Source organism: Pseudorasbora parva, chromosome 9 (genome assembly GCF_024679245.1).
Source record: "Pseudorasbora parva isolate DD20220531a chromosome 9, ASM2467924v1, whole genome shotgun sequence".
Taxonomy (NCBI): Eukaryota; Metazoa; Chordata; class Actinopteri; order Cypriniformes; family Gobionidae; genus Pseudorasbora; species Pseudorasbora parva.
Genome location: NC_090180.1, coordinates 34,017,622 through 34,037,821, shown reverse-complemented (window position 1 = coordinate 34,037,821; position 20,200 = coordinate 34,017,622). Strand labels below are relative to the sequence as shown.

The following is a 20,200-nucleotide window of genomic DNA, read 5'->3' as shown; positions in this document are numbered from 1 at the left end:
GGACTTCCCAATGGGTACAAAAGCTTATAAATCAAACAGAATGAGTTACTTTGAAAAGGTGAAAATGCAGAAAGTTGTGTGATGGGTAGGAGCAGTGTAGGAGGACAGAATATATGGTTTTTACAGCATAAAAACCATTAAGTCTATGGTGAGTCCCCAGAAAGATAGCACACCAGAGACCAGACATGTGACTCTGACTGTGTGTGTGTGTGTGTGTGTGTGTGTGTGTGTGTGTGTGTGTGTGTCTGATGGGGGATGGGTGCCAGTTGCATTTTGATGAGGAAAAGATTAGCTCTTTTATTGCTGTGTGCTTTGGCCAGCATTAAAGGATATATACATATATATATATATATATATATATATATATATATATATATATATATATATATATATATATATATATATATATATATATATATATATATATATATATATATATATATATATATATATATATATATATATATAAATATATATATATATTTCTGGGTTTGAATAAAAAAATGGAAAAAGTATGGAACCAGTTAATTTGTAGAGCATTGATATTGACAAAAAGCATCGTTTTATATAATTAGTTTCGTAATTGTGAAAATACAAATATAAAAAGACCTTTAGATAAATACTAAAGTCAACTCGGTCAACATGAAACAAAGGACACTGAAGATTTGACAGGCATTGACAATATTTTTTATATAATTAGTTTAATAATTGTGTTAATACAAAGAAGGTGGGGGTATAGCATTATTTATGAACACGGCTGGATAAGTCTTTGAGAAAAATGTATAAAAATAAAACACTTGGCTAGTTTTATCTATAGTCACCAAACTCAGAAAGAATAAAAATGTAAAATGAATGTACTTTTTGTATTATTTTTTTTTATCAATATATTGGTTTTCTTTTACATTTTGTATTTGAAGATTAATTCTTAAAACTAAAATACTAACATAAAAAAAACATTTGAGTTTCTTTTTCAAATAATTTTCTCCGACCATTTAGATTTTATTATTATTTTTTGTTTAAAATCTTGTTCAATATTCATGTTTTTCTAGCCTGGTGGGGACTTCAACCTGAATGCACACAGACTCATGGGGACTCGTGTCACCTAAATTGAGGTCCCAATGGGTACAAAAGCTTATAAATCACACAGAATGAGTTCTTTTGAGAATGTAAATTTAATTTTTTGTTTCAAATCTTGTTCAATCGGAATCAGACTATGCCTCTCTCTTTCTGTCTGTCCTCCCCCCCCCCCCCCCACACTCTCTCAGGCTCACTCTGTGTGTGTGTGTGCGTGAGTGTGTGTGTGTGTGTGGTGGGGGGGTCTCTCTCACTCTCTGTGTGTGTGTGTGTGTGTGTGTGTGTGTGTGTGTGTGTGTGTGTGTGTGTGTGTGTGTGTGTGTGTGTGTGTGTGTGTGTGTGTGTGTGTGTGTGTGTGTCACCTTGTCTCTTGATTGTCATAATTTAACGCTTTTATATCATAGGCTATCACAAATAGCTATCACTTTGATGTGAAAAATAAGTTAAAAAAACCACACAAAATATAACATATCTTTAAAAAATATACAGGCCTTCTGGACTTACAAAATTGTGCATGTATATTACTCTTACCTGACACTGATATTAAAATCATTTTTGTGGTTTCTGTGATTTAGATTTATTTATTTATTTATATTTTTAAAAATATTGAATGCCACACATATTAAAATAAAAACATGCATGCTTTTTACTGCATAAGACTGGTGAACAAACAGAAGCTACGGTAGGTCAAAAACACAAAGAGAAGTGTAAGGATAATACAACTTCAGCATTTGGACAGTGTTCTGCACTCATTTTGAAATTGACATTTGACATCATCTGACATAAAATTAGTGAATAAAATGTAATTGATCTCATAGATGTGACTGTTGTGGTTCCTGGTCATAGCAGCACCAGTTTCTGCAGTTAATGAGGTGAATTCAAATGACTTTGACATAGTCCTTTTATTTTTTCCCATATTAAATGCCTATTGGCCTTCTGCGCACAGTTAAGCTGATGCCACCGGGGTGGCGGTGCCCCCGGCTTGGGCCCGTCATCGCTGCTCGCAGCTTTAATTTTAGTTAAAGTTGCTCTCCTATCAGCTGGAATCAGTCTGCCCATTCTCCACTGGCCGTTAGCATCAACAAGGCATTTTCACCCACAGGACTGCCGCATACTGGATATTTTTCCCTTTTCACACCATTCTTTGAAAACCCTAGAAATGGTTGTGTGTGAAAATCCCAGTAACTGAGCAGATTGTGAAATACTCAGACTGGCCTGTCTGGCATCAACAACTATGCCATGCACAAAATTGCTTAAATCACCTTTCTTTCCTATTCTGACATTCAATATGGAGATCGGGAGATTGTCTTGACCAGTACCACAGCCCTAAATGTATTGAAGCAACTGCCATGTGATTGGTTGATTAGATAATTGCATTAATGAGAAATTGGAACAGGTGTTCCATCATTTAGGTGAGTGTGTATATATATATATATAAGAAAACGCAATGATGAGGTAAACGAAAATGTTTTATCTTTGCATTTGGCCTTTAAATTATTAAATATTTTTTGGTGAGAAATCTACTTGTATGCAAGGTCCGACTCCTTTTGAATAGGTACATATAAAAAATAACAGCAAACACAATGGGAAAGAAAATAGTTTAAAAAAATTAAAATCATCATTTACTCGCCCTCATATCATTCCAAGTCTGTATAACATTACTTTTCTGTGGAACAAAAAAAAGATCTTTTGATCAAGTTAAGTTCATTTTATAATATTTATATATATTGATCAGGCATAAAATTATGATCCTCTTTTGTGCCAAAACAGCCCTGACCTGTCGAGGCATGACCTCCACTAGACCCCTGAAAGTGTGCTGTGGTATCTGGCACCAAGATGTTAGCAGCAGATTCTTTTAGTCCTGAAGTTGCCAGGTGAGATATCCATGGATCGCACTTGTTTGTTCAGCACATCCCACAGATGCTTGATTGGATTGAGATCTGGAGAATTTGGAGTCCAAGTCAACACCTCAAACTCGTGCCCCTCAAACCACTCCTGAACCATTTTTGCTTTGTGGCAGGGCGCATTATCCTACTGAAAGAGGCCACGGACACCAGGGAATACCGTTTCCTTGAAAGGGTGTAGATGGTCTGCAGCAATGCTTAGGTAGGTGCTTAGGTTTCCCAGCAGAAAATTGTCCAAAGCATCACATTGTAGTTTTGGCGATGCCATCGTCTAGCTATCCCAATTTAGCCCTGGTCAAACTTGCTCAAATCTTTAGCACTTCACATTTTTCCTGCTTCTAACACAAACTTTGAGGATAAAATGGTCTGCATGCTTTTGAATGGTAATGTATGTTTGTACATAAAATCAAATACAAAAATAAAATGCCAAGTTTAGGTCTTACGTTTCAAAACCAATAGCATTATGAGACTATCCTCAGCATCTTTCAGCCCAGGACACCCCCTTCTGGTATCTGCCCAGACATTACAGAGGCCATTAAACATCCACTTAAACAGAGAAAGTCGAAGAGCTCTTCCATTAACCGTGCTTTTTAATGTACATTACAGAGCAGACTTCATAAAAGTCATTTTCTTAACTTCCTTGCTGCATCTGAGGGATATATTAAGCGCATAAATTGAAAACCTCCCAAGACAGAGAATATTAAACATTTGGAAACTATTTATTGAACATTTATAACCAAATATCTGTTAAATACATCATTTATTCTTATTCTTTATGTCTGAATGACAAAGAATTGCAATATTTACACTTTGTATATGGAATGTTGCATGACACTTTAAGGCGCAAAGTCTTTTGGCTTTCATTTGATTGGAACAACAGTGAAAGAAAAAAGTAATGAAGAGTGAAAAATCATGATTATTCTGCTAAGAGTAAACTAACATGTCTTGAACTCCTCAAGTTCCTTCAAATGAGGCAAAAGTTTATAAATTATACTTTCAAAAGACAAAAATCTTTGTATATTACACAAAACTGGCTCCACACTTCCGCACATCACAGCTGCGTCTCCTAGGCGACGGTTTTGAAGGTCTGCAGTATCAAGTTAGTTTGGTGGATAAGCCTGTTGGCACTGATAAAGACGTTTATTGCCCTGCGGACGAGAAAGAGGAAAGTCAGTGCTCGGGACATCAATTGGCCCATCGTTTTTCATTGAGAAATGCACTTTCATAGAAGATCTGTAAAACAGATGTCTGCCTGAAACATGAGCGCTGCACTTTGAAAAAAACATCCGTCACTGTCTGCATGCTTACTTTCCATCTTTGAAGTATGTTTTCAGCGTATCACTGAAGCTTTTGGAGTACTTCACAAACTCCTTCTTTTGGTGTTCAAGTGCCTGGAAAAAAAAGTCTTCGTATTAGATTTAATATTAAAAATGTTAACTCTTATAAGCACTTTTCAAACTCGCATATATCCTTACGTTTGCCTATTTTTCCTGCTTCTAACACATCAACTTTGAGGACAAAATGTTCACTTTGTTTAAACACTAAAAGGTGCCGTGATGAAGAGACAATCAGTGTTATTCACTTTATCTGTCAGTGGTCATAATGTTATGCCTGATCTGTGTGTGTGTGTAAATATATATATTATAATATATATATATATATATATATATATATATAGCTGTTATATAATTACATGTAAGCTAACATATTTTAAATGTTACATTATTTTAAAAGACTTCCACTTCAAAAAAAATGTTGTTCTTTTTTTTTAGGATGCAAAGATTTTCCAGGGGAAAAGGATTTCACAAAAATAGCAATAAATAAACAAAATCTTTGATAATAATAAGAATTTTTTGAGCATAATTTCAAAATGATTTCCATGATTTTTCCATTTAGATTTTTTTAGGAGCTCCATTTTAACGTCCGAAGCGCATGGCACAAGTGCTCTTAGGGCGAGTCAGAATCCACTTTTACTAGTTTAACGATGGGAAAATGTTTGGGGTGCCATAGTCTAAAACGGTTGTCCCCATTCTCTTAATGAATCAGAGGTGTTCTGATCATAACGTGCAATAAACCAATCAGAGTCTCATCTCCCATTCTCTTTAAAAGCCAGTTGCACTTGCACCATGGCGACACTATTTACATGGCGGACTTAACACTTCTTGAAATTTCTTGAATGATTCAATGACAGTAACACGCCACCTTCTGGCATAGCGATGTAATTGATACAATCTTTATTTAAAGTGTCAAGTTACTTTGAAAAGGTGATTTACTCTATTTTTAACGCTATCATTGACATCAATGTTTATATCCAGTACTTCGTTAATAGCTGTCATTTAGGGATAAGATTGTGTGGGTGTTTGAATTGATATTGCGATCTTTTAACAATTAATAAGAATATCTGAATTTCCATTGTTCATCCATTGAACATCAGTTGCCAACTGTCGCCTTTGGCTTGGCTTGCTCAGTTGGGGACACTAAAATTATGATCCAAGTTATTCAACTAAATACACAAATTAAATGTATTAATTAGGTCAAACAATCGTTATTGTAAAAGCGCCATATAAATAAAGCTGATTGAATGGTTGATAATAATGCAGCTTTACATTTTATTGAGTGGAAAGGAAGTTCAGAATCCCTTTTCTAGTGTTTAAAGGAACACTCCACCATTTTTAGAAATAGGGCTTATTCAATTTCTTTCCTATATTTAGATATATGGGCAAATGCATTTTTGTCTCAGTGCATGCATTGTTTTAGTTTGGCAGGGTCCCTGCTAGCTTAGCTTAGCATAATGAATGGAATCCTATGTTGCCAACTAGCATGTCCCGAGTAAAAGTGATAAAAAAATTAAAAACCCCACCTAATCGCTTCGTGTTGTTATTTAAAATCTCTATTTTAAACAACAAAAAAACAAAAAATCCAGAATTGTAGAGTTCTACAATCAATTTTAAGAGCTGTTAGTTTAGCTTAACTTGAATTAAACCCAAAATATACTTCTAAAAACCATCCCAACTTGTCTGAGCAACAGTGTTTCTGTGAACTAAGAAATACTTACCCTGCGATTCTGATACTGATATTTCTTAAACACATTGTTGACTGTGTCCAGCAGCTCCTTTATAGCACTGGCGATGTCTCTGTGGAAATCAGCGAGAGGTCAGGAGTGATGAATACATTTATGAACAGCGAAGCGCTGACTCAGCAGTCAGGCAGTGGAGAATGGCAAGATAATAGAGGTGAGGCCCATTAAAATGTCTACAAATCTTTCACGTTTGAACATCTCCTGAGGTCTATGTATCCATGTTATTGTCAGCTGTGTGAGATTGCTTAGTCGATTAATTGCTGGCTGATTGCTTGATTAAAACTAAAGCACTTGACTTTATGCAAGGCTATAAGGGGACTAAAATCTATAGGCTCCAAATGATATTGACTGCAGACATTGCGTGATCATTACTCTAGTTTGTAGTAAGTAAGTTCAACATAAGTAGTCATTTAGCAGATGCTTTTATCCTAAGTGACTTACAGTATGCTTATTACGGGGACAATCCCCCCAGGGACCGGAGGTTAAGTGTCATGCTGATCACTGGGCCAGGGGCTGGATGCACCAGCAAGATACAACCTAGCCAAGTTACTTTTGACATAAAGGGACATTAAGTTACAGCGTGCTTTCCCCGTTTACATGCAAACCAGTAAACTGACAATGCAAGTAAACCACGTTTAAATGACTTTATTGATAAACCGGGTTATTTCCTTGTAGTGATGTCAAAAATAATAATGTCCGTATATCTGACTCAGAGTATTCCAAATGTTACATCAGTTGTGATTTTAAATAAAGCGTGCACCGTGTCAGCGGGAGATTTACGGCTCATATTATCCCTCATGTAGGGGTGTTCGATTCCAGGTTTTTAGAAGTCGACTCCGATTCCTGACTCCCACTGTGGGAGTCTATGGAATCGACTCCTCGACTCCATTTACTTTACATCAATACAGGGTTAGAAATCAGACAAAATTGCTGTTGTAACACACTTAAATCATTTCTTCCCAACACAAAGTCCTAAAATCCTCTTAAAACCGCACTTTTAGCGTGGCCATCCAAATGAGTCCAATTTAGCAATGACTTTTTCGTGGCTATCAACATTTCTGTATCTATTACATAACCTAGGAAAAGTCACGAAAAAAGAAGTTGTCAAGTGTTGGTGCTAAACGCACATGATCAGTGTCTTAAAAGGTGAGTTAAAGATACTACCTAAAATAATGCACACTATTGATGTGTTTCTTCTTGATATTTTTTTGATTTATGGTTAGTTTAATAAACACATGGTTACCATGCGAAACTAAATCTATATTTATTGCAATAATATTTAGTTTATTATCATCAATTAAACTAAAGCTAACATGGAGGAAGCCTATAATTACAAACTAAAGTCGATGTGATTGTTTTTTATTTCTAAAGTAAGCACTCAAATAAATGTGTGACAAAGTTTCTGCGACAGCTCTCTGACCTTCACGACGTCAGTGTACCTCGCAGCTCGCTTCATTTCACTCACTCCTTGCTTATAGTGAACTCAACTTCCAGGCACTTTAGATGAGAGATTCAGTAAAATAGAGCGATTTCAGACACAGAAACAGAGTCGACACCGAGAGTCGATTCCTGTACTGGAGTCGACCCCGACTCTGGGGTTATTCAGAGTCGAGGAATCAACTCTTTTCGACTCTCATGCAGTTACAGATGCAGCGTTTTGACTGAACCTCTTCTACTTCTGCTGCATGAACACATCTTTAAAATGTTCTGGGTCTTAAAAGAGTCTGCGTTTGTGACACATTTCCTTATTTCATGCAAAACGCTAGCTCGCTCTGTCTGGGTGCATTTAAATCTGCTATAAGTTTGCGTTTTTTGTCACCTATCACACATGCGCACTTCAATAAGCCGACAGAAAGCAGGTTAATGCGTTTTAATGCAGCGTGAAATCGGGGGAAGAGCCAAAAAATTACCTGTCCCGACCGGTTAATGCTTACACCGTTTATGACCTTACTCCGGAAAAAAAAAAAACGGGTTACCGCGTTTACATGACCGTGTTCATTGTCGGCTTATTAGGCATAATCGGCTTAAGAACGTGCATGTAAACGCACCCAATGTTGACATTTATACATGCTTACTTTTTAATAGAAAGAACATCAAGTCATTTTACTCAGCGGCCATCTTTGAAATGCCTCTCGGTTAGTGCTGGGTTAGTTTCATACCGAATACCGGTATTGATTTTTGTTATGATATGAATTGTTATTATACCATGATACTGGTGTATGTCGGTTAAAAAAAATTCAGAACGTGCAGTGTTTGAGAGGGGTGTCTTTTCACTGTTGCACTGTGGTAAAAGCACAGCTGAGATTCCATTACAGCAGAGAATTCAAACAACATGTGGCATGCGCAAGAGAGAGTGTTTACTCCACAGAGCGCCACAATGAGTTTAACAACTCTCACCACATAGATCATGTACAGACCGGACGAGCGCATTTAAGTTTTTTATGGACATATTTCATATACTTGATTTCTCCAACTATGAACCAGCACCGTGTATGCACACTTATTCACTTTGTCTTCAAATTAAATATATTTTTAAATAAGGACAAAGATACAGCCGTACAACTCATTTATATAATATTATCCAAGAATAGTACGTCAAAAATGTGTTTTTTTACTGAGTAGTGTGCCATACTATTAACTAGTCAGACTAATAAACAAACACAGACCGGAAGTTAACTTCGGGCCAGGTGCATAACCGTGGCAACACGCGTGCTTCCAATGAAACTGTCTATATATACAGTGCGCATCTATGTGCAACATTCCTCACTGTGCATGTCAGATAAAATCAGTCATAACAATCAGTCCTAACCCTAACCCATACAATAACAACAATATATAAATGTAATTTCTTATGTTTTATTGTATGTGTATTTATTTATTGTTTCTTATCCATTTAAAATACAGTTTCTGGGTGTTATTTGTGTATAAAAATACCTATGATCTTATTCATGACCAAGTAGTATCGTAGTATAATGGAAAGCTATATTTATTGTTAGTTATGTGAAGCAACGTTTTGTTTTTTGTTTTTCGCTTTTCAACAACTTCTGCTCACATATTTGAAGGCTTCCATTGGATCACTGATGGTAAACATCATATTATGCGACTATGCATAAAGGCCATGACACACCAAGCCTCTGTCAAAGAAATAGCAGCAATGCCAACTGACAGTGTCGTCGCCTTGCATTCTGCACCTGCGTGTAACTTGATGGGTTATATAAGCAGGTATCAATACTCTATTTTTGTCATTTAAAAAGAGAAACCAAAACTAGGCTAACCTGTGGCTATACATGCGTAAACAAAGTAGTGTTTGCTTACTATTTTAAATGTAAATCATGTTGATCACTTTCTTTCCAGGTGGCTCATGTTGTTATGAAAATATTCACATATTAGAATGAACTCAAGTATGAATTAAAACAACCTTCTGTCTGTGCCATCTTGACTTTGGTCGCTTTCATCACTTTTGCTTTTATTCTCGTGCTCAACAGCCAGAGTTCTCTCTCAACGATGGCCCTGAAGCCGATTCAACATGTTGCATTGGCCAAAATGTCACCGACAGGAGCCCGACTAGAGCCAACATTTGAAAACTCACAGCAAAAACTAGCAAGACAGACACTTGCCGACAGCCAACCGAATTAAACAAATGGTTCAACCGAATAAAGAACTAGCTAGAAGTCACTAAGGCCACGTGTCCACCAAAGCGTTTGTTCATTCATTCGGCTGACTGGTGTATTCAGTTGTTTTCAATGGGAGTGCCGTGTTTTTTACTGGTCACAGAGAGTTGAAGAATGTTCAACTTTGAGTAAAATGCAGTGCTCATCACTGTTACTTTTCACCCAGCTGCCCAACCACAGTGAAGGAGGGCTGGGACAAATACAACACCGACCAAACTTCACATTCTGCTTGTATAACATCAACAGATGAAAACAAGCAGTATAATAACAGAACAAAATCAGTTAAAACAAAAGCCAGATCAAATACTTTACATTATATCGCATTTTTTATAGAATTTATACAGAAACAAACTACCAGTGAAATGAGATGCTAGGAACACTTTCACTGATATTCTGTATCATATGCGTCGCTGCCAAAACCCTATTAAGCGTCCACAGCGAGGCATTTTCAGAGTGCCTAGTGTTTTCAGCTGGCTAAAAATGCTTCGGAGGACATGCCGCCTAAGGCCGGAGACACACTGCAAGTGTGGTGTGAGTGTGGCGTTTCTGTTGCGTGTCATCCGTGGGGCGGCTGCCTGGCGTTTTCTCTGTCTTTGCACACCAGAAGCGTGACTGACGCGGCGCTGCTGCTGCTATTAATGTACAGGGAAGCCCTATACTTCATGTTAAATATAAATATATTGCCTATTGATACAGCAAAGACAACGTCGGCAGTAGCCTATTGGCCATACATATCTATGGTATTGATGGCAAAATAGGCTACAGAATATTTTGTTCTTTATTGACAGGTTTAATATTTCAAAATCGATAATTATGTTGTTTTTTATTATTACAATTAGGCCTATATCTGCTTTTATGTTAACCTACAGACTTTCAAACATGAAAATGTCATTTATTAATATGTATTCATGTCAAAATGGCATACAAACATCTTTTCCTATGCTATTTTGCCTAGAAACGCTTCCAACACGCATGTCGCGTGAAAAATAGGCGTCTCTTCTATTTGAACCATGCATGCGTTTTCCGCGCAGCTCGGACCACGCGTGTGACGCAGGCAGTATGCAAGCTCTAACCGGTTAACATGGGAGCCGAAATAAAAACGGACACGCCACGCAGCCGAGACGCTCACGGCACGCTTGCAGTGTGTCCCCGGCCTAAGCCTCTAGTGTGGACTTTCGGTCCAAATGTCTGGTGTAACCATATCCAGATCTTTAACACTTTTCCATCAAGGATAAAAGTATAGTTCCCACAAAGATTCAAATTCTGTCATCATTCACTCAGTTTCGTTCATCTTCGGAAAACAAATCAAGATCATTTTGATTAAATCTGTTCCTTCATTGACAGTCTATGCAACTACCACTGAGATTTCAAAAAGTTCATAAAGCGATCAAAAGACTAATCCATATTAATGGAGCGGTTTAGAAGACATTTTTATGAAGAGACACGATCACTTTACATGATAAACGGATTGCATTTAGGCTTTTATTCACATATAAACATTCATCAGCAAACATAAATAGAAGCTTAACTGAACTTGCTTGAGGCACAAGAACAAACCTCTTGTGGAAGCGTAAACGTGCTGCATAATACACAAGCATGAACCTCTTTGGTTCTCGCAAGTCAAGCGATCATGCTTGCGCTTCCGTTTGCCACAACTGATGCGTGTTGATCAATGTTTATATGTGAAAAGAAGCCTAAATTAAATATATTCATAATACAAAGTTATTGTGTTTCTTCTGAAAATCTGGATTAAACCGCTCAGTTTATATTGGATTAGTTTTACGATCTTTTTAGTTGGCCATAGTTTTTGAAGCATCAAAATGGTAGTTGCACCGCAGTAAGAAATCTCTCAGATTTAATATGAAAAAATCTTTAATTTGTGTTCCAAAGATGAACGAAAATATGACAAGGTAAATGACAGAATTTTCATTTTTGGATGAACTAACCCTTTATTACAAAGCACAGGATCCTCACTTTATGGTCTGTAGGAAGCGCACTCTGTCGTTGATCTCATCTGGGATTTTACTTAGGATATGTTTGAGGGCTCGTGCCTTCTCGTTAAGGTCCTGGAATTCCTGCTCCGGTCTTTCAATCATGTATTCTGTGAAATAGTGGTCAGACACAAAACTTCTTAGTTTCAGATACTGAATCAGCTACACGTGATCACTTATATCACTTTGATATTAACTGGAAAAAAAAAGAGACTTTGTTGGTCAATCATTACTTGTATTATTTTGAGTGTTACTGCAGGAAAGGTGCAGAAATAGGGACTGTAACAGAGGCATATTGCTTTCTTACCCTCCACATCATCTGCAGCCATGCGTAGTAGCGACTCTGTGAAGTTGAGCTCCACGTTCTTCTTCTCTAGTATCTTCATGATGATATCCTGAGTGAGCCCTGGGTTCTCTTTCTCTGCCTTTAGAGGGTTGCCATGATTAAATAGCATTAAACGCACATCAGTAAACCTCACATTATGTTAAGCTTGAAATCAATCTTAAAAAAAAAAAAAAACAATCATCACAAAACTCAGATGAAGAGAGATAACATGTCAGAAAAATAAATACTGTACTATCGGCATTTGCTAGCTGATAAATGGACACTTTCAGCAAGTCTTACTTTGATAAATGCTGCCCGCAATGTCTGAGCCGCTGACAGGTTTATCCTCTCCAACTGTCATATTATGAAAGTCAAAATCAGACCAGCATTTCATATTCACATACTTTATGATAACATTTCAACTGTTGTAAGCTACACTGCCATTCAAAAGTTTGGGGTCAGTTAAAACAAAAAACAAAAAGTAATTTATACTTCTATTCAGCAAGGAGACATTAAATTGATCAAAGTGACAGTAAAGACATGCATAATTTAAATATAATGTTAATTTCAAATAAGTGCTGTTTTTTGACTTATCAAAGGATCTAGGGGGTTCACAGTTTCCACATTGTTTAAAATGCAAGCAGCACTGTTTCCAAAATTTATTATAATATAGGCCAATAATGTTTCTTAAGCACCAAATCAGCATATCAGTATGATTTCTGAAGGACCATGTGACACTGAAGACTGGGAGTAGTTATGCTATAAATTCAGCTTTGCCACCAAAGGAATAAATTAAATTTTTTAATGAAATCAAATAAAAAAGTACAATAATTTCACACAATATAATGTTTTTACTGTATATTTGATCAAATAATTGCAGCCTTGGTGAGTATGAGATTTTTCAATTTAAAAACCATAACTTTGAGAGCATTATATATAAATATACACACACACACACACACACACACACACACACACACACACACACACACACACACACACACACACACACACAGGTACACAGACAATATACACAGCAAATACATTTTATGACCAATTAACAATTCATATTGGCTTAAAGTGAGGTGTAAATGTAAATACCTCATTGAAGACTGGGTACATGACTGCATATAATGTCATAGAGACTATTGAATTTGTCTCAGCTTCATTCTTCATCTCTTCCATTGTCATCCTCAATGGAGGCCCACCACAGGTGAAAATGGGCAGCTGAGCCACACAACTCACTCACAGTCCTCTCAAGCGCACTACAATGTTTAGAAAAAATATACTGAATTAATGACTATCTTCCAATAATTATTTTTTTATTCACAAATAATAACAATCAATAGCACTAGCAATAGTATAGTATATTGTTTTTGATATTCAAGTAAATGTTTACCCTAGAACTATTTTTAAGAACACGTTGAGTTCAAAGATTTGAGACTAGGGCAATTGTAGGTCGCCATGAATTTGCGAAGACATTTTCCTGAATCAACATCTACAGGTGCTGGTCATATAATTAAAATATCATCATTGATTTAACTAATTCCATTCAAAAAGTGAAACTTGTATATTGCATTCATTCATTACACACAGACTGATTTATTTATTTTAATTTCAATGATTATAACTGACAACTAAGGAAAATCCCAAATTCAGTATTTTAGAATATTAATATTACTTTAATTAATTTTTAATGTAATCACTTAAAGGGTTGTACTTCAGCGCTGGGAAGATGAATCTGTATTTAAACTTGGTCATTAATGTAGTAGAAATGAGATTTTATTTTATTTGGTGCTTTCTAGACTGAGACAAGACAGAAAATGTGTTTGTCTAATTAGGGATAAAAGACTACAAATCCCAGACTGCTTTGCTGCCCTGTGAGGCCATTCCCAAAGCCACCGCTACTGAATCACTTTTACTTTCCCACCATCGTGCTCATCTTCAAAATCAGTTCAGTTAGACAATAGACACTACAATTAAAAACTTAATGTGTCTGTTCAGTATATTGTGATTTAGCTGCTGAGGAAGTGTCAGCACACACGCAGCAGGAGTTTTACACACATCGTGATGAGCTGAAGGAGCTCTCGTGATGAGAGCTGATGTAAACGCGTCCACGCTCGCGGCAGTAGTTCTCAGCGTGTGTTCAGTCTGGCGCGTTTTCAGTTCATGCTTTTGGAAGATTAACTTTCATAGGAATTAACTTGAGAAGATAAAATACTCATTGTGCTCCGCTGGCCGCACCGTTTCCATGAATGCCTGAGCCGAGCTGAGCTGTGAGTGCGACCCCATCCCCCATATGCGAGTTGAAAACATGGCGGAAATGGCTCCCTCTACTGGCTGTAGCCTTTAGCGTCTGGCCAAGCATTTTACAGATGACGCAAATTTTTCCAGAAATATAATGCAGAAATCTCTCGTCTCAGGCGGATATGAGAGGGGGGAGCAGGATCATTTGAATATACTCTAGGGTTTCTCCAGGGATAGAAAGTAGGGGTGTAACGATTCATCTACTAAATCGATGTATCGATTTATATTCCTATGATCCAACTACATCGATCTGTGCTCGGCAAGTTGGCCTTCCGGACGACATATCGATCTAATACTGTTTTAAAAGGCAATTGATCGATTGTATTGATAATAGGAAATAATGCATTTGATTTAAGCATGTCAGACTTTATATGGATGTTTTTTCTTAGCCCTTTTAATGATAAAGTCTGCCTATATGTGACGTCAGCCACGCGCTAGCAGCGAGCGCAAAGAAAACAAAACATAGCACGGACAGGATTTGTCATGACAGTGAATGGCGGAGCAGAAGCCAACGAGCGAGAAATTATCAAGCCACCATTGCGGTCCAGTTCGTAGAAACACTTTGGCTTTAGTAAAGACGGAGATGTTCTTAATAAGTCGCTCGCTGTTTGTATTAGTAGCAGGTTCAGCCACTGCTCATTCAACCTGAAGAGATGTTGGCTGCACTTTATTTTTGATATTAATATTATATTTGTATTATTTTTATGTTGAAAAAGAACAGCAAAATTGCACTTTATTTTTGATATTAATATTGTAATATTTTTTATGTTGAAAAAAAAAGCAGAAGTAGCAGTAGTAGTATGTTGGTTGCACTTACTGTGCTTCTATTGAAAATGAGAACAGAAAAGGTTAACTTCCTGTTAATTCAACCTTAAACTGTTGTTTGCACTTTATTTAAATAAAATGGGAACACATTTGCCATTAATAGTTTACTTGTTTGTTTATATCCATAATTAATTGATACCTGGTTCCCTTAAAAGAAACAACAGGAATCTAGGAAACTTCACCTGGACGCATTTATTTCAGTCTCACTGACTTAAATTTTGGGCTAAAAAGTTACAGAATCAATTTCAATTCACTGAATTGTTTTGGATCGTATCGTTCTAAATGAACCAATATCGTCCTTGAATCGCATCGAAAACCTCAAAAAAGATTCGTGATACGAATCGAATCGTTGTTAAAACGAATCGTTACACCCCTAATAGAAAGCCATATGCTAATCGCTGAAGTAACCCTTTAAGACCAATATAAAGAAAGGATTTTTAGAAATCTAGGCCAACTGAAAAGTATAACCATGAAAAGTATGAGCATGTACAGCAGCACTCAATACTTAGTTGGGGCTTCTTTTGCCTGAATTACTGCAGTAATGCGGCGTGGCAGTGAGTCGATCAGTCAGTGACACTGCTCAGGTGTTATGAGAGCCCAGGTTGCTCTGATAGTGACCTTCAGCTCTGCAAAATGGTTCTTGAAGCACTGAATCCAGCTGCAGTCCACTCTTTGTGAATCTCCCCCACATTTTTGAATGGGTTTTGTTTCACAATCCTCTCTAGGGTGCGGTTATCCCTATTTAGGGATGGGTCTCACGCGGATACAGCGTGCATGACACGACAGTCCCTGTTAATGAGTGCCGACGATTGCCAACAAAGTTTAGTCTGGTTATACTTCAGGCCTGTGAAATTAATCGATTTCCCATTTGGTTGTGAAATTGTTGGAATTGTAGAATAGTTGGAATTAAAAATAGATATGAGGTAACTATTAAAAATGCCGCATTCCGTCTTGCGCAACTTCCTTCCCTTCACAGCATTGAACATTGGTTCCCCCAAACCCCAAACTTAAAGGGGTACTTCAGCGCTGGAAAGATGAATCTGTATTTAAACTGGGTCATCAATGCAGTAGAAATGTGAAATTATTTTTGAATTTGGTGTCTTCTAGACTGAGAAAAGACAGAAAATGTATTTTTGTCCCATGGGGATGAAAGACTACAATTCCCAGAATGCTTCGCTGCCCTGTGAGGCCATTCCCAACACCACCAACTTCATTACTGTGACTGAGTTAGAGAAGACACTACAATTAAAAACTGAACATCTGTTCAATATAATGAGTGAGTCACCGCGCGAGTATCACAGCCCTGAGCACTAACTGCACGAGTGATGAGAGCTGAGGTAATTGCGACTACATTCGCGGCATACATTCACAAAGCGAGTTCAGTCTGGCACGCGTTTCAGTTCATGCCTTTGCAAGCTTAACTTTCATATAAATGAATTTGAGAAGTTAAAAGACTTACATTGCTCACCATAGCTCCGTTTAAATGATCATGTCTGCAAGCTGAGCTCTCCCTGCCAGCTGAGTGTAATCTCCCATCCCCCATGCGCAGATTCAAAACATGCGGAAATGGCTCCCTCTGCTGGCTGTAGTCTTTAGCCTCTGGGCAAACATTCCTCCTATGATGCAAAAATCGTCATTTTGCATCATAGGAGGAATTTTTCCAAAAAATAAAATGCATAAATCTCTTGTCTCAGGGAGATATGAGGGGGGAAAGCACAATAATTTGAATATTCTCCAGGGTTTCTACTGATACAAAGCCATATGCTAATCGCTGAAGTAACCCTTTAATGCCAGAATAAGCACAATCTGTGATTATTGTAAAATGCATTCTCTACTGTTGCTAAATTGTGAAACGCGTTTGTTAATAAATAGATAGAGCTATTAAAAGCGCAATAATCCGCGCAAGAGTTTCCAGCTTCAAGGCGGCTTATGCGTGTGCGCTTTGAAACCAATGCAACGTGCGCGTCAGCCTATGTCAAAATGACCGCTTGGAGAGTATTCACTTAAACACAGTTTATGTCTTAAATGGGCGTTAATATTTGGGAGAAAATATTATGTATATTATAAGATCTGCATTCTGTCTTAAAGGGACAGCGTCTAATAAACCCTGACGATTGTGTCATTAATGTGAATCAAACAAAAGGCGAAGAGAAAGATACTTACAACTAGTATCAGATTAAAAAACAATAATCTATTAATTTGTACAGTGAAAACTATGCAGTGTTATTTTATATTTGATTATTAGATGTCTTTTGTAGGTCATTACCCTGCACTGGTGATAGATGTTTTATATTCGTTTTGTTTACACATTGCTGTTTATTTTGCTATAGATATGTTAATTATTTTCTTAATTTTTCTTTTTATTATAATAAAGTCTTACAAAAAGAACCGATAAGGATACCATTAAAGTACCGGATCGATAAGCAGTATCGGTAAGAGTAGTAATCCCGTTAAAACCTTAAAGGGTTACTTCAGCGATTAGCATATGGCTTTGTATCAGGAGAAACCCTGGAGTATATTCAAATGATTGTGCTTTCCCCCCTCATATCCCCCTGAGACAAGAGATTTATGCATTTTATTTCTGGAAAAAATTCCTCCTTTGACACAAATTGACGATATTTGCATCATAAGAGGAATGTTTGGCCAAAGGCTAAAGAATACAGCCAGCAGAGGGAGCCATTTCCGCATGTTTTGAACCCGCACACGGGGATGGAGATCACACTCAGAGCTCAGCTCAGCTACAGGCACTCATTTAAACGGAGATATGGTGAGCAATGGAAGTCTTAACTTCTCAAATTAATTTCTATGAAAGTTAAGCTTGCAAAGGCATGAACTGAAACGCGCCAGACTGAAATCGTGTTGTGAATGTATGTTGCGAGTGTAGTCGCGATTACCTCAGCTCTCATCACGAGAGCTCATCAGCTCATTTATCTGACTCCTGCAGTTAGTGCTCAGTGCTGTGATACTCGCACGGTGACTCACTCATTATATTGAACAGACACGTTCAGTTTTTAATTGTAGTGTCTTCAACTCAGATTTCTACTACATTGATGACCCAGTTTAAATACAGATTAATCTTCCCAGCGCTGAAGTACCCCTTTAACGATACCCATCCCTATTGCTTTTATACTTTTTTCTACCACATCTTTTTCTTTCTTTCGCCTGTCTATTAATGTGCTGGGACACAGAGCTCTGTGGACAGCCAATCTCTTTTGCAATGACCCTTTGTGTCTTGCCCTCCTTTGAACCTTTTCACAATATTCACATTTTCTGAGATACTGAATTTGGGATTTTCCTTAACTGTCAGTTATAATCACCAAAATAAACATTTGAAATATATCAGTATGTATGTAATGAATGTATGTAATATACAAGTTTCACTTTTTGAATGGAATTAGTGAAATAAATAAAACATTTGATGATATTCTAATCATATGACCAGCACCTGTACTGTTGATCCTGTCCAAAAACATAGTCCTAATCCTAACCCTATCCCAACACATAATTTATCCCAAAAATCAGACGAAAATGATAGATGAAGAAGAATGGTGTAGAAGCCTCTAACTAACCCTTGTTGTGAGCCTAAACTTGACATTAACTAAAAATAAAAATTTAAATTTAAAATTTAAAAATAAAAACTATCCTATTGTTTGGAATGTTGTTCCAGGATCAATAAGGATGTTGATCAATGATCCAGGAACATGTTCTACTTGGTAAAATCACGTTAACTGTAACAACCCTAAAATTAAATAAATAAATAAATAAATAAGACATGTTCAACATTTAAAGGAAGAGTTTGTCTAGTTAAAGATTGTCCTTATACTCTGAATATAGATTTTAAAAAGTATAATGCCACTTAGACTTCTGCTTAAACATCTATAACAATTAATATTATACACTATAAAATCTAAAATATATTCAGTACTATTAAATTAATTATATTGTTAATTGGAGGTATGCTCAAAAGATGCAATGACTTACTGAAATATCGTTGAAATCCCTACTATAATAAGGTGGGGAAAAGAATACTGCTATGGTATTTTTCTAATAAGTAATTAACCTAAGTTACACAAGTAACAGCAGAGCCTCGCCTAAAGCACATACTATCGACGTTATCTGACTCTTTTTAAATGATTTTAAACAACATACAAAGTCGATCCTAGTGAAACTATATTAATTAATTATCCATTGTAACGGGTTAGCAGGTTATGCAGCAATTGTTTTCTAGGCTCTTTATTATTAAATTTAGTCCTTCGGGTTCATATCGATTCAGTTTGGTTGTATAAACTGTCAGAGCGAAATCAAACAGACCTCATCCTGAAATCATTCAAGCCTATTTTAGAATTAACGTTAGCAGCCTAGCTTTCATAGCAAGAGGGTGGCCGGCTGGCTATCAAAGTTAGCATATAGAGCTACTCGTCTCGACGTCTGTAAACTTATAACATGATCAATGTCAACTGAAATACCTGCTTTCGTCTTCGCCTGCACGTCCTACGGCGGAAAGGTAACGTTAACTAAACAATTCCTTGACGCTTAGGTAGCAAAATGTAGCTGTGTTTGTTTTCAACTTCGGAAGTCGGAAGTTTTCTGCGTGAGCTGTAAGAAAAGTGACGACTTCCGTCTCTTGACCAACCAGACGGCACAATCTATGGGCGTTTTAGCGTCTCATATTTTGCTTTGACTGTAATGTAAAATATTGTTTTAAATCTTTTTTATGTTTAAGCAGTAAACATACAGAAATTGTTCTGCGTAAAAATACAGACTGCAATTGTATAAATAAATGTATGTGCAGAACAGGACTAAAAAAGGGCAAACATTACCAAAATAACCACTATAACCACTATAACCACACACACACACACGTGTCCCCATAACGTAGGGATTACCAGGTGTGTGTGTGTGTGTGTGTGTGTGTGTGTGTGTGTGTGTGTGTGTGTGTGTGTGTGTGTGTGTGTCTCTCTCTCTCTCTCTCTCTCTCTCACACACACACACACACACACACACACACACACACACACACACAC

At 37.0% G+C, this 20,200-nt stretch overlaps 1 protein-coding gene across 1 annotated transcript; it reads right to left on the bottom strand.

Annotated features, from left to right (window-relative positions):
* Positions 1–3,676: 3,676 nt before the first annotated feature.
* On the bottom strand, positions 3,677–19,802 carry pdcd10b (programmed cell death 10b). The gene is made up of 8 exons (XM_067452328.1): positions 19,643–19,802; positions 13,146–13,309; positions 12,345–12,398; positions 12,027–12,144; positions 11,703–11,829; positions 6,034–6,112; positions 4,287–4,369; positions 3,677–4,126 (listed from the first exon to the last, which is right to left on the bottom strand). The coding sequence occupies exons 2-8, from the start codon at positions 13,233–13,235 to the stop codon at positions 4,045–4,047; spliced, it is 633 nt and encodes a 210-aa protein (XP_067308429.1). The 5' UTR covers positions 13,236–13,309; positions 19,643–19,802; the 3' UTR covers positions 3,677–4,044.
* Positions 19,803–20,200: the final 398 nt, after the last annotated feature.

Bases quoted from the DNA above. Each gene is read 5' to 3' on its own strand.
- pdcd10b (XM_067452328.1), bottom strand. From the start codon at position 13,235: ATGACAATGGAAGAGATGAAGAATGAAGCTGAGACAAATTCAATAGTC. The intron at 12,399-13,145 runs GTATTTACATTT...ATAATATGACAG, and splicing joins TGTACCCAGTCTTCAATGAG to TTGGAGAGGATAAACCTGTC. The intron at 11,830-12,026 runs GTAAGAAAGCAA...ACTATTTCACAG, and splicing joins GGCTGCAGATGATGTGGAGG to AATACATGATTGAAAGACCG.